We start from the raw sequence: 9,915 nt of genomic DNA, 5'->3' as shown, positions 1-9,915 counted from the left end.
AAAAGAAAAAAAATATAAAAAGCTTCTCACCACGTGATAAGAATAATATATATCTACTATATTATACTTTAAAAAGGTTATTTTACTCCACCATTAAAAACACTTATATAATATCACTTTTAAAATATATATCATTTACAAACAAATAAATCAACCCTTTTAAACTCAATTCTTTCTAGCGAAAAAAAAGAAATCAACATCAATTATTTTAATATTTTGAACAGATTTAAGACTCTCAAAGACTCAAGTTATTTGTGCATGCATGAAATTTTGAGAAATACTCTTAATATGATGGCAACGTGCGTAATTAACATGCTGACAAATTACTCCATTGGATATATAGAAACTCCTTGGAGTTGGCTAAATTTATTTTTCCCAAAGAAACAAAAACATTGAATACCTGGTTGAAGTTATGTAAGAATGTATAAGTCTTTAATTGGTTCCACTGACTAAGCAACAAAGCAGGCAGAGCATGTGTTTACAATTTCTACATTTTAGGATGATTTTTTTAAAAAATCCTCTTAAAATACTCATTTTTTTTAAAAATAATATTTTAAGATGAATTTTTAAAAAATAATTTTAAATTATAAATATTTTAATACAATTTTCTCAAAAAACCGTCTTAAATTTTTTTATTTTTTAATTAAAAAAATACTTTATTTCAAGTTAAAGAATGCAAAACTATAATCTTTTTAAAAGCTTTGAATCAATTTATAGAAAATTTTCAGACTCACATAATACATACTTTGAATCCGACGGTATTTTTTTATGATCGGTAATATTTTAATTGAATAACTTCAAACGTCAATATTCTTAAAATTTGAAAGCTTCCAATTGTAAAATTTGAATCCCAAATCATTAGGGATACGGTTTTTTTTTTTCTTTTTCAATACCCTTAATTTAGATATTTGGATGAAGTTATGGAGTTTGATTTCCATACACTTCTTTCTGGGATGGAATATACTAGGATGTATTCCCATCTGATCATAATTTGGCCTTTTAAAAACAACTAAGAACCGATAGTTGCATTAACAAACAATATATTAAATATAATAACAAGTAAAACACTGCGTCAGTCTCAGGCTTCAAAAATCAAAGATAATAAAAATTAATTATCCATTTGGTTGTTTTGAAATATATCCCTCTTATTAATAAATGAATTTTTTAATCCTAAAATTCATTACACTCTAAATTAAAAAATCCACCCCTCCGCCTCTCTGCCGGTGTAGATCGTTAGATTAATTTATTTATATATATTGTTTTTTTTTTTTATTAAGATGATGGGGTTTGCATGTGAGTCCCAAACAAATCACTGTCTGGCCTCTGTGATTGTTGTAAAATTTTGTTTATTTTTTTCTATTGTGCAAAGGTAGTCCCAAAACAATCTTTTATGCCTTCTTTAATTTTCTGCCTGTGCGTGGTTGTCTGGTCTGATTGTGCTTTTGCCTCTTTTGATTATTTATTTTTAATTTTCTCGTTGGTCCCAAATCCATTTGTATGTGCATGCTTCAGTCTGTTGAACAATGGTATCCGTTCTTTTCCCCTTCCCCTCCATCATTCTGGCCTGAAACTATGCTGAAAGTATGCTGAAAGTACCATTTTAATTCTAAAATGATGGTTAAGCACCGCCACGTCACTTACTCCAACGCTAATTTTAGTTAAGCACCGTTTCTTAATTTTAAGCAACGAACATAAGCAGAAAGCCAATGTTGGAGTTGCTCTTAGAAGTTTGGGTAGGAAAAAAATGAGCAAAAATTTAAACTTTGATCAATTGGCATGCAACAATGCACCAATCAAATTTAATAATATTATTATTCATAAGAGAAATTAAAAAGGGTCATGGTATGAGCTTATCTGCATTCATTTCTTCGTAGACTTACAAACATCACTCAACTTTCATTTTCATTTATTTTATATATCTTGTTTAACGCACTTGATATATCAATCAACTATTTGGTAACACCCCGTACACTACAATTGGACTTCTAACTTGATGACTGCCATCATCCCAAATCAAAGAAGCAGAGACTATTTCTACATTAGTTATCCCTTCAATTGTGACGCAAAATGACTTTTTCTGCCCTATAGAAGTGAAGGAAAGAGTGCTGGGTTTCACTTGAATATTTAACAAAGATGGAGCAATTACTTTGGCTTTATAAGTAGATGTTACTGATCCCACATTTGTAACCGTTCTAGGGTAAGCACGAGTAAAATCTGAGCCGTTTACAAAAAGAGCAAACGATGGGAGATTTAGTTCATATACCGCTCTCTTGTTATCTTGTCCTTTGCAACTACTATGATTAAGACTGAATACTTCAAGTTCTTTATCTGTATAACCCTCTCCACACAAGAACTTTATATAATCTGCTTCGCTAATATCATATACTAAACCAGGATTAACGGCCTTAACAGGATTAATTAGCCCCGCTCCATATGCAAATTCAGCTTCAGGATTAAGGGTAGGACTCATTGGAGTAGCTGTCGTTAGAATGAAATAGAGATGGTCAAGTTTCGTTGACTAATTAGATAAAAATAAAGGATGATAAGGAAACTCCCACTGTGTGTAATTGATATCACACACACTCATCTTAGAATAATTATATTAGTAATTTAAATATAATTTTAGTTTTTTTAAATGCATGCACTCAAAGGTACAGATATATTACTACTAATTAGAGAAGTGATTACCTGTGGTCATCAACGCAGACTTGATCATAGCAGGAGTCCAGTTGGGGTAAAATGATTTTATATATACAGCTGCTGCAGTAACATGAGGACAGGCCATTGAAGTGCCAGAGATTACATTATACTGTATAGTTCTTTTGTCACCTTTGACACTTGAAAGTGGGTTGAGTGGAGACCATGCAGCTATAACTTCAACTCCCGGGGCAGTGATATCAGGCTACAATATCAATAAGTACTTCTAATTAGATTTTGACAGATTCAAGATGACTAAATGATCTGGATTATACTATATACTATATTTAAGGTTACCTTTAGAGTATTTACAGTTATTGGATTTGGACCTCTTGATGAGAATGAAGGTACGAAAGGGATTAGCCCGTCGTTTATTTCTTCGCTCTTAAATATTGTAGCGGTTGCATTTCTAGTAATTGGTAGAACAATAAACGAGAAAGGTTAAATTCAATAGATTCAAAATTTAGTTGATGAAAGTTTGATTTTGAGTCAATACTATCATTTTGTTATGGAGTTAAATCTTCAACTGTATTTGAAACAGAGGGACTAAAACAATTTTTTTTAATAATAAAAACTAAAAAGATCAATTTTAAATTAAGGAGACCAAAATAAATTTATTCTAAATTTAAATATTTAAAAATATATTTAAAGTTTTATTATGTGATAAAATTTAAAATGTTGTTTAATATAATTATATTTTTTATCTAATCAATTAAGAAGTTTTTTTTCCCTTTATCATATTTCTTCCGATCTAAAAAACTTAGTTATATTTATTTACTCTGTCATTCAAATAATGTTTTATGTGAGCAATAACAACTATGAAATTTAAACCTAAATCTACATACAAATTACTCAAACTTGACTACACTATGTCAATTCTAGTGTGCATGTATTCCAAACAGATGTAAATAAACTTTTTAACCTTTGTTCTTTCATTTTTTTCAATGTAGATTCTTTTAATCAATTGTACCAAAATGTAAAAAAGTCAAGTTATGACTGAAGGAATTATTTCAACTTGTTTTGGAATATGGGATTTATTAAAAGGATCTAATTTGGAAGGTGATACATAGCAATGTTTCTTTGTGCATCCATGGAAGTAAAGAGAATTACTCTTAAAACGGGCAAGTTGTTATGATGGCGACGTTATGAGAGATTCTGACAAATAGCTTGCTTAACTTCGCAAACTTTTAGCAGTCTTTGTTTGAGAGAACGAGCATCTCTTAGATGTATTATTACTTTGTTCATATTTTCTTTTTAGAAAAACTCTTAACTAAGTTAGAAAATAGTCTAAAGCAGCAAGAACTTTTAAACTAAAAAATATAAGGATAACTAATAACGGTAAAATATGAGTTATTTTGATAATAAAAATATATTGAAAATATCTTTAAAAATATTTATTTAACAATTATTTTTTGTTTAAATATTAAGATTTGATATTTTTTTATTTATGACTTACAGATATAAAAATGATGGATTAAACGAGAAAAAGATTGAGAAAATATTAATAAGGAAGATTTTTAGTATTCAATCCAAGTCCACCCCAACAACTATAAAAAAAAAGTCAAGTCAAGAAGAAAACACAACCCACACACTGGGTCTATCCCTTAGGAAAAATCCTCTTTCTTTGTTATTAGTTATCTATCACTTTCTTCCATTCACCTCAATCCCCCAAACTGTAAAAGTCTCTTATGACAATGAGAGGCTAACCCCTTAGTTAGGACTTGACAAGTTTAAAAAACCAAGTGATGTATGGTATACTTCATATTTATCAATGTAACATGATTCTTTTCCAGGTTTTTCTATTTTATTATATTTTCTGTTTTTATCTTGCATTATTCATTTTTATATTCTTTTAGGGGTTAAACACCCGGGAAAGGATAACTTCTAAATAAAATTTAAATAAAATATGCATGCATTAGTTTTAGGGGTTAAACACTCGGAAGATGGTAACTTCTAATAGAACAAAAAGAAATGATTTCATAGGAAAGTCATTGCTAGACATAAAATAATTATTTTATGCCCATGCATTCTTGCAAACATCTAGAATTCATACTTCATGCATTTTATTTGTTGAGTCTTTGCAAAGAAATTCAGGAGATAGATAAATAAAATAGACTTGGCATCGTGAAGAATTAGGGTAAGTAAATGAACAGATGTGAGTATAATAAAATCACCTAAATTGATAAAAAAAAATCATAAACTCATACATCCTAGACAAACAAGGCATGCCAGGTCCTAACATTCACATTCCATTGAATTCTCTCTTTGATTATTTTGCTTTTAATTCTTTTGTTTTTTATTTATAATTTACTATTATTGTCTTCTATTCTTTCTTTTACTCTTTTCTTTTATTATTTTTTCCTTATAAATTAAAAAGTATCCAAGATAAGTATAACACAAAATCCTTGTGGAATCGATACTCGAACTTCTGAAACTTTATTACTTGAACATTTAGTACACTTGTCAAATGCTTAACAATAACTTTCATTTACTTTATCTAAAAAGATTAGTGACGAATTGAAATTGTGATATATTAATTAGACTTTATATTACTCTATTCTAGAAACTCCTTGGAGTAGCTTAAATTTATTTTACCAAAAGAAACAATGATATATGTGATTTATACCTGATTGAAGTTATGTATGAATGTATGAGTCTTTGATCCCACTGAGTAATCAGCAACTCAGGCAGGGCATATGCTTCGGGCAAATCTTGAGGGTAAATCAGTCCAAATATAACACCAGCTGCCCCAGACAAAAACCCCACGTTTTCAGTCCCATGAATTCTTTCACACAAAACAATCTTTCCCTTCACTGAATCTGCATCCAGAGAGTCTTCTATGCAATACCTGAGAAATAACCAATAATGTATGAGATTCAAATCCATTTTTTATTCCTTTTGATATATGATTAAGGTCTTTCTACTTTTATATCAATGAATTTGCTCCTTAAACTTTAAAAAACGCACATGGATTTAGATCTTTTCAACTTTAAAAAACATAAAGAACTCTTAGAGAAGACAAAGTAAATCTGTCTTTCAAAGATTGAGCTCCAAATCCATCTATTTTAAAGGGACCTTGATCAAATTTTATTTTTTTTGAAAGCTTAATGTTAGTAGCTAATTTGTTATTATTTTGACAGCTTTGAGTCGACAACTTTTTCCTCCTTTTCTTTTCTCTTAATCACCAAATACACTTATAACTCCGAACCTTCGTGGGTTTGACCGAAAGTAACACTAAAAATATATAATTCATTCATTATCTTATTGATACCTGGATGTTGAGCTGTTATGTCCACCAGCAATGTTAGGTACATCTCCAGCGTAAATCAGTGGATACAATTTTTTCTCAAGATCAAATGTGTTAATCGAAACCCCCTGTACATAGGCAGACTCATCCATCAAACTTTAGTCTTTCTTTGAGTTAAGATCAATTCAATTAAACAAATGATACCTCATAAACAACCCCATTGCCCAACTGCACCTTGGTAACAATCTTTCTGTCAAAAGTGGTAGCAGCCACAGAAAGTAACCATGGTGCATGATATGACATGGTGTAAAGAGACGGACCCGAATTACCCGCAGCTTGTGACGTTAAGATACCTTTTCTCATTGCATAGAAACTTGCTACATCGAATACTGATTTGAAATACGGAAAGTGCTGTATACTAGGTGACTCGAGTGAAGCAGAAATGATGTCAACGCCATCATCAATAGCTTCATCAAATGCTGCAAGCATGTCGATTACTTGACAACCTTTGTTCCAACATATTTTGTACACAGCAATTCTGGCAGATGGAACTCCTCCACGGGATGTCCCTGAGGCCAAGCCAAATAGACTTACAGAGTTAACTGAGTTTCCAGCAACTGTGGATGCACAGTGTGATCCATGACCATTTGTATCTCTAGGAGATATCATATCATCTTCGGTAAAGTTTTGTAAAATATTATAGTACTTCGCGCCAATTATTTTGCTGCATAAAAAATTATTGACTTTAATAAAGAATCTACTCTTTTGACAGAGTGAAAAACCATTTATATGATATATAAAAAGTATTAACAAATAATACTCACGTCTCACGGTGTAAGTCTAGAGATATTTTACTCTATGCTTCAATTATAAATCATAATATATGATAATTTTATTAATTTTTATAAGATTAAATTAATCTGCGGACATTTCAGATGTAACGTACGATGCAACTTGTAAAAAATAGATTGTTTTTTTTTTATTTTTTCCGAATCATTAAGATTTGTTTTTAAAAATATCTGAACTATTTAATTTTTTTAATTAGGATCTCAAACTAAAAAAATTGTAATCAAGCATTGATCCTATAATTTGTTTTAATCATCACAAATTATTATTTTTCAACAATTTCAAGTCACCACAAACTATAGGATCTAATTACAAAAATTTAAAAAAAAAAACGAGGATTCAATTAGAAATATTTTAAATTAAGAGAGTTAATTAGAAATTTCTAAATGATTTAAGAACCTAGCTATTAATTTAATATTTTCATGATAATCACTTTAAAAATTATATTAAACATAATTTATTATTAGTTGATAGTACAAGTAATGCATCACTGTATTAAACCCACAAAAATGATTACTTGTTGCAGGTAAAGTTATGACATGATCCTTTCCATTTGCTTGGTGGAGGACCAAATCCCCTGTCACTGAAGCTCTCAGACTCCGGCCAAATTCCTGTGTCAAGTACTCCGACAATTATGTCACTCTCTGTAGTTGCTCTATTAACATTCTGGGGAAAGCCTATGAAGTCCCACGATCTTGTTGTGTGAAGATGGTACTTGGTGTTTGGGAAAACAGAGAAAACGTTGTCCATTTCTGTTGCAATTCCAAAGTTACACTATATGCTTTATATATCTTTCATAAACATAATGAAAATTAATTAAGAATCATATAGTGGTTTAGAAAGGAGATTAATTATAATACCTGCCATTCTTTCTGCCTCCTCTTCAGTTAACTTCATGACGAATGCATTAAAGTTCTTGTAGCTGTGAAGTACAGCTTCTGGTTTATAATCGCTGGATGCATGCACATTTGGATATCAGTCTATGGTACTCTTAAGGCAAGCAACAAAAATAATAAATGTAGACCTAGTTCACATTATTCATTACTGCGGTTGGCATTAATTAATTACTTTTTTTTAGTAACAAAGATATTAAAGGTGTAATACAAACATGAGATTAGACAATAATACAACACATACATTTCGGTCTCAAATAAGTAACTTTTAATTATTTATATCTTATTTAATGAAATTCTTTCTAAAATATTCTTTATTTAATAAAGTTAACTATTTTTGTTAATAAACGTAAATTATATATATATATATATTTTTTTACTTATAATTGAGATAGTAGAAAATATATTAAACCCGCCAAGGACTTCTTGAGCCATGACCGTATGAAGAGAAGGTATGGAAGTGGAGTCCATGCCCTTGGGATGATCACCCATGTAGACAATGTAGGCCTGTATTCAGAAATGAGATTAAATGAGGAATTGAAATTAAAGCACCATTATCGTCTTAATAAGCTACTAGATGGGGGGAGAGGGGATATATTTGCCTTCCGATCATTATTGGAATGCGCAAGATTAATCATGGCAATACAGAGAAGAATGAAAAGAAGGCATGGCCTTAAAGACACCATATTTGCCACTCCTATGAGAACAAAATGCCTAGCAGAAAGAAAGAGTATTTATGGTGGAAAAATGAACCACCCACTTACAGATCGGCTCGTGAATATTACAAAAATCCAAAAGGGTAACTAATTATAAGGATATATTATTATTTATTCCATTTATTATTTTCTCTATTTATATTTTTTAATTTCTTTCTATCCTTCTTCCCTCCATCCCATTTTGGGTGGAGGTCTACCATTTTACTCAAAACCATAAAAAAAAAAAATCAACTCCCGTGGATATTTAATTTTATAAGTGGTAATAAACCGTGCTCTCTAAAAATGGGGATGTATTTAGCTGAAAAAAAGACAGGGAAGAAGTAATAAATAAATGTGTGATAAAAAAAGAGAAAAAAGATAAAAATGAGGTAGAAGCATATATAGTTTTTATAACCAGATCAAAATGATCAATTCGATCCGTCTAAGTATTATGATATATTTAATTTTTACTTTTTATGTGTACATTGAATGTTAAGAACATATAAAATGATGTTTTACATTAATTTTTTAGTGTTATAAAGATATGATATTTTATTTTTATTAATATCGATTTGACCAATTCAATAAAGGGTTCGAATTTTGCAATATCATAGAAAAGAAAATAAGTATATATTTATAATTTTTATTTTTCATATGGAAAGAGTATTTTGCGGGAAAGAAAAAAATCTTTTGAATAGCAAACCTTTTTATATTTTTAAACATTAAAATATTAAATTTATTTATTTATTTAAAGTAAAAATATTTATATCCAAAGAAAAAGCATAGCATTGCTCTTTATAATAATTAAAGTATGAAACTATGATACATCCATATCAAAACTTGTTCTGTTTTATTTTTTGAAGCTATAAATGTTGTTTGAAATAATGCATTTATTATTTGTCGAGAGTTGTAACAGTCTGCTGCTCTTCTGTCTTTTAGCTATACTTAAGGGACAGCTGGGAGAATATTTCGGCTTCATCTTTGCCTCAAATAAAAGTTTAATAGGCCTTTTACTAGAATATTTTTTTTCGATTTTTTATTTGGGATCCATTTTAAATTATTATAAAATAAAAGTTCAACGATCTGTTACAACTTTTTTATTTTTATTAACTGAAATTGTAAAATAATTTACGATTTTTTTTATTATTTTTTTATTTACAACCTTAAAGTTGTATTAATTTTTTTTTTATTTTTTAACTTACTATTTGAAGTTGTAAATTTTTTTTAAAGTTTTTGTTTTAGAATTTTTATTTATTTGTACTTTCTTTTGTTTTGCTTTCAAATTCTTTTAAAAGTTATAAATAATTTTATTTATTTACTTATTAAGTAAATATTTTTAATTTTACTTGTTATTAGTTTTTATTTAATATCTTGTATATAATTTTTATATTATTTTATTTACTATGTTATATATATTTTTAATATTTTTTTATTTACAATAATTTATATAATTTTTTAATAATATTTTATTTAATATATTTTGTATATTTAAAATTTAGATAATTTTTTTAACAATGTTATTGAATTTAATTTGTTT

At 28.8% G+C, this 9,915-nt stretch overlaps 1 protein-coding gene across 1 annotated transcript; it reads right to left on the bottom strand.

Moving 5' to 3' along the window:
- Positions 1 to 1,795: 1,795 nt before the first annotated feature.
- On the bottom strand, positions 1,796 to 8,646 carry LOC100783380 (cucumisin). Its single transcript, XM_014766633.3, has 10 exons — positions 8,286 to 8,646; positions 8,096 to 8,190; positions 7,651 to 7,742; positions 7,308 to 7,542; positions 6,149 to 6,668; positions 5,969 to 6,072; positions 5,324 to 5,545; positions 2,995 to 3,106; positions 2,689 to 2,902; positions 1,796 to 2,478 (listed from the first exon to the last, which is right to left on the bottom strand). Exons 1-10 carry the CDS (start codon positions 8,367 to 8,369, stop codon positions 1,946 to 1,948), a joined length of 2,211 nt encoding a protein of 736 aa, XP_014622119.1. The 5' UTR covers positions 8,370 to 8,646; the 3' UTR covers positions 1,796 to 1,945.
- Between the last annotated feature and the right edge of the window lie 1,269 nt (positions 8,647 to 9,915).

Source organism: Glycine max, chromosome 14 (genome assembly GCF_000004515.6).
Source record: "Glycine max cultivar Williams 82 chromosome 14, Glycine_max_v4.0, whole genome shotgun sequence".
Taxonomy (NCBI): Eukaryota; Viridiplantae; Streptophyta; class Magnoliopsida; order Fabales; family Fabaceae; genus Glycine; species Glycine max.
The sequence above is the reverse complement of the archived record's forward strand: the minus strand, read 5'-3'. Positions and strand labels throughout refer to the sequence as shown.

Bases quoted from the DNA above. Each gene is read 5' to 3' on its own strand.
- LOC100783380 (XM_014766633.3), bottom strand. From the start codon at position 8,369: ATGGTGTCTTTAAGGCCATGCCTTCTTTTCATTCTTCTCTGTATTGCC. The intron at 6,669-7,307 runs GTAATCATTTTT...TTTTTTATGCAG, and splicing joins CATAACTTTACCTGCAACAA to CAAAATAATTGGCGCGAAGT. The intron at 2,479-2,688 runs GTAATCACTTCT...TTCTAACGACAG, and splicing joins GTCTGCGTTGATGACCACAG to CTACTCCAATGAGTCCTACC.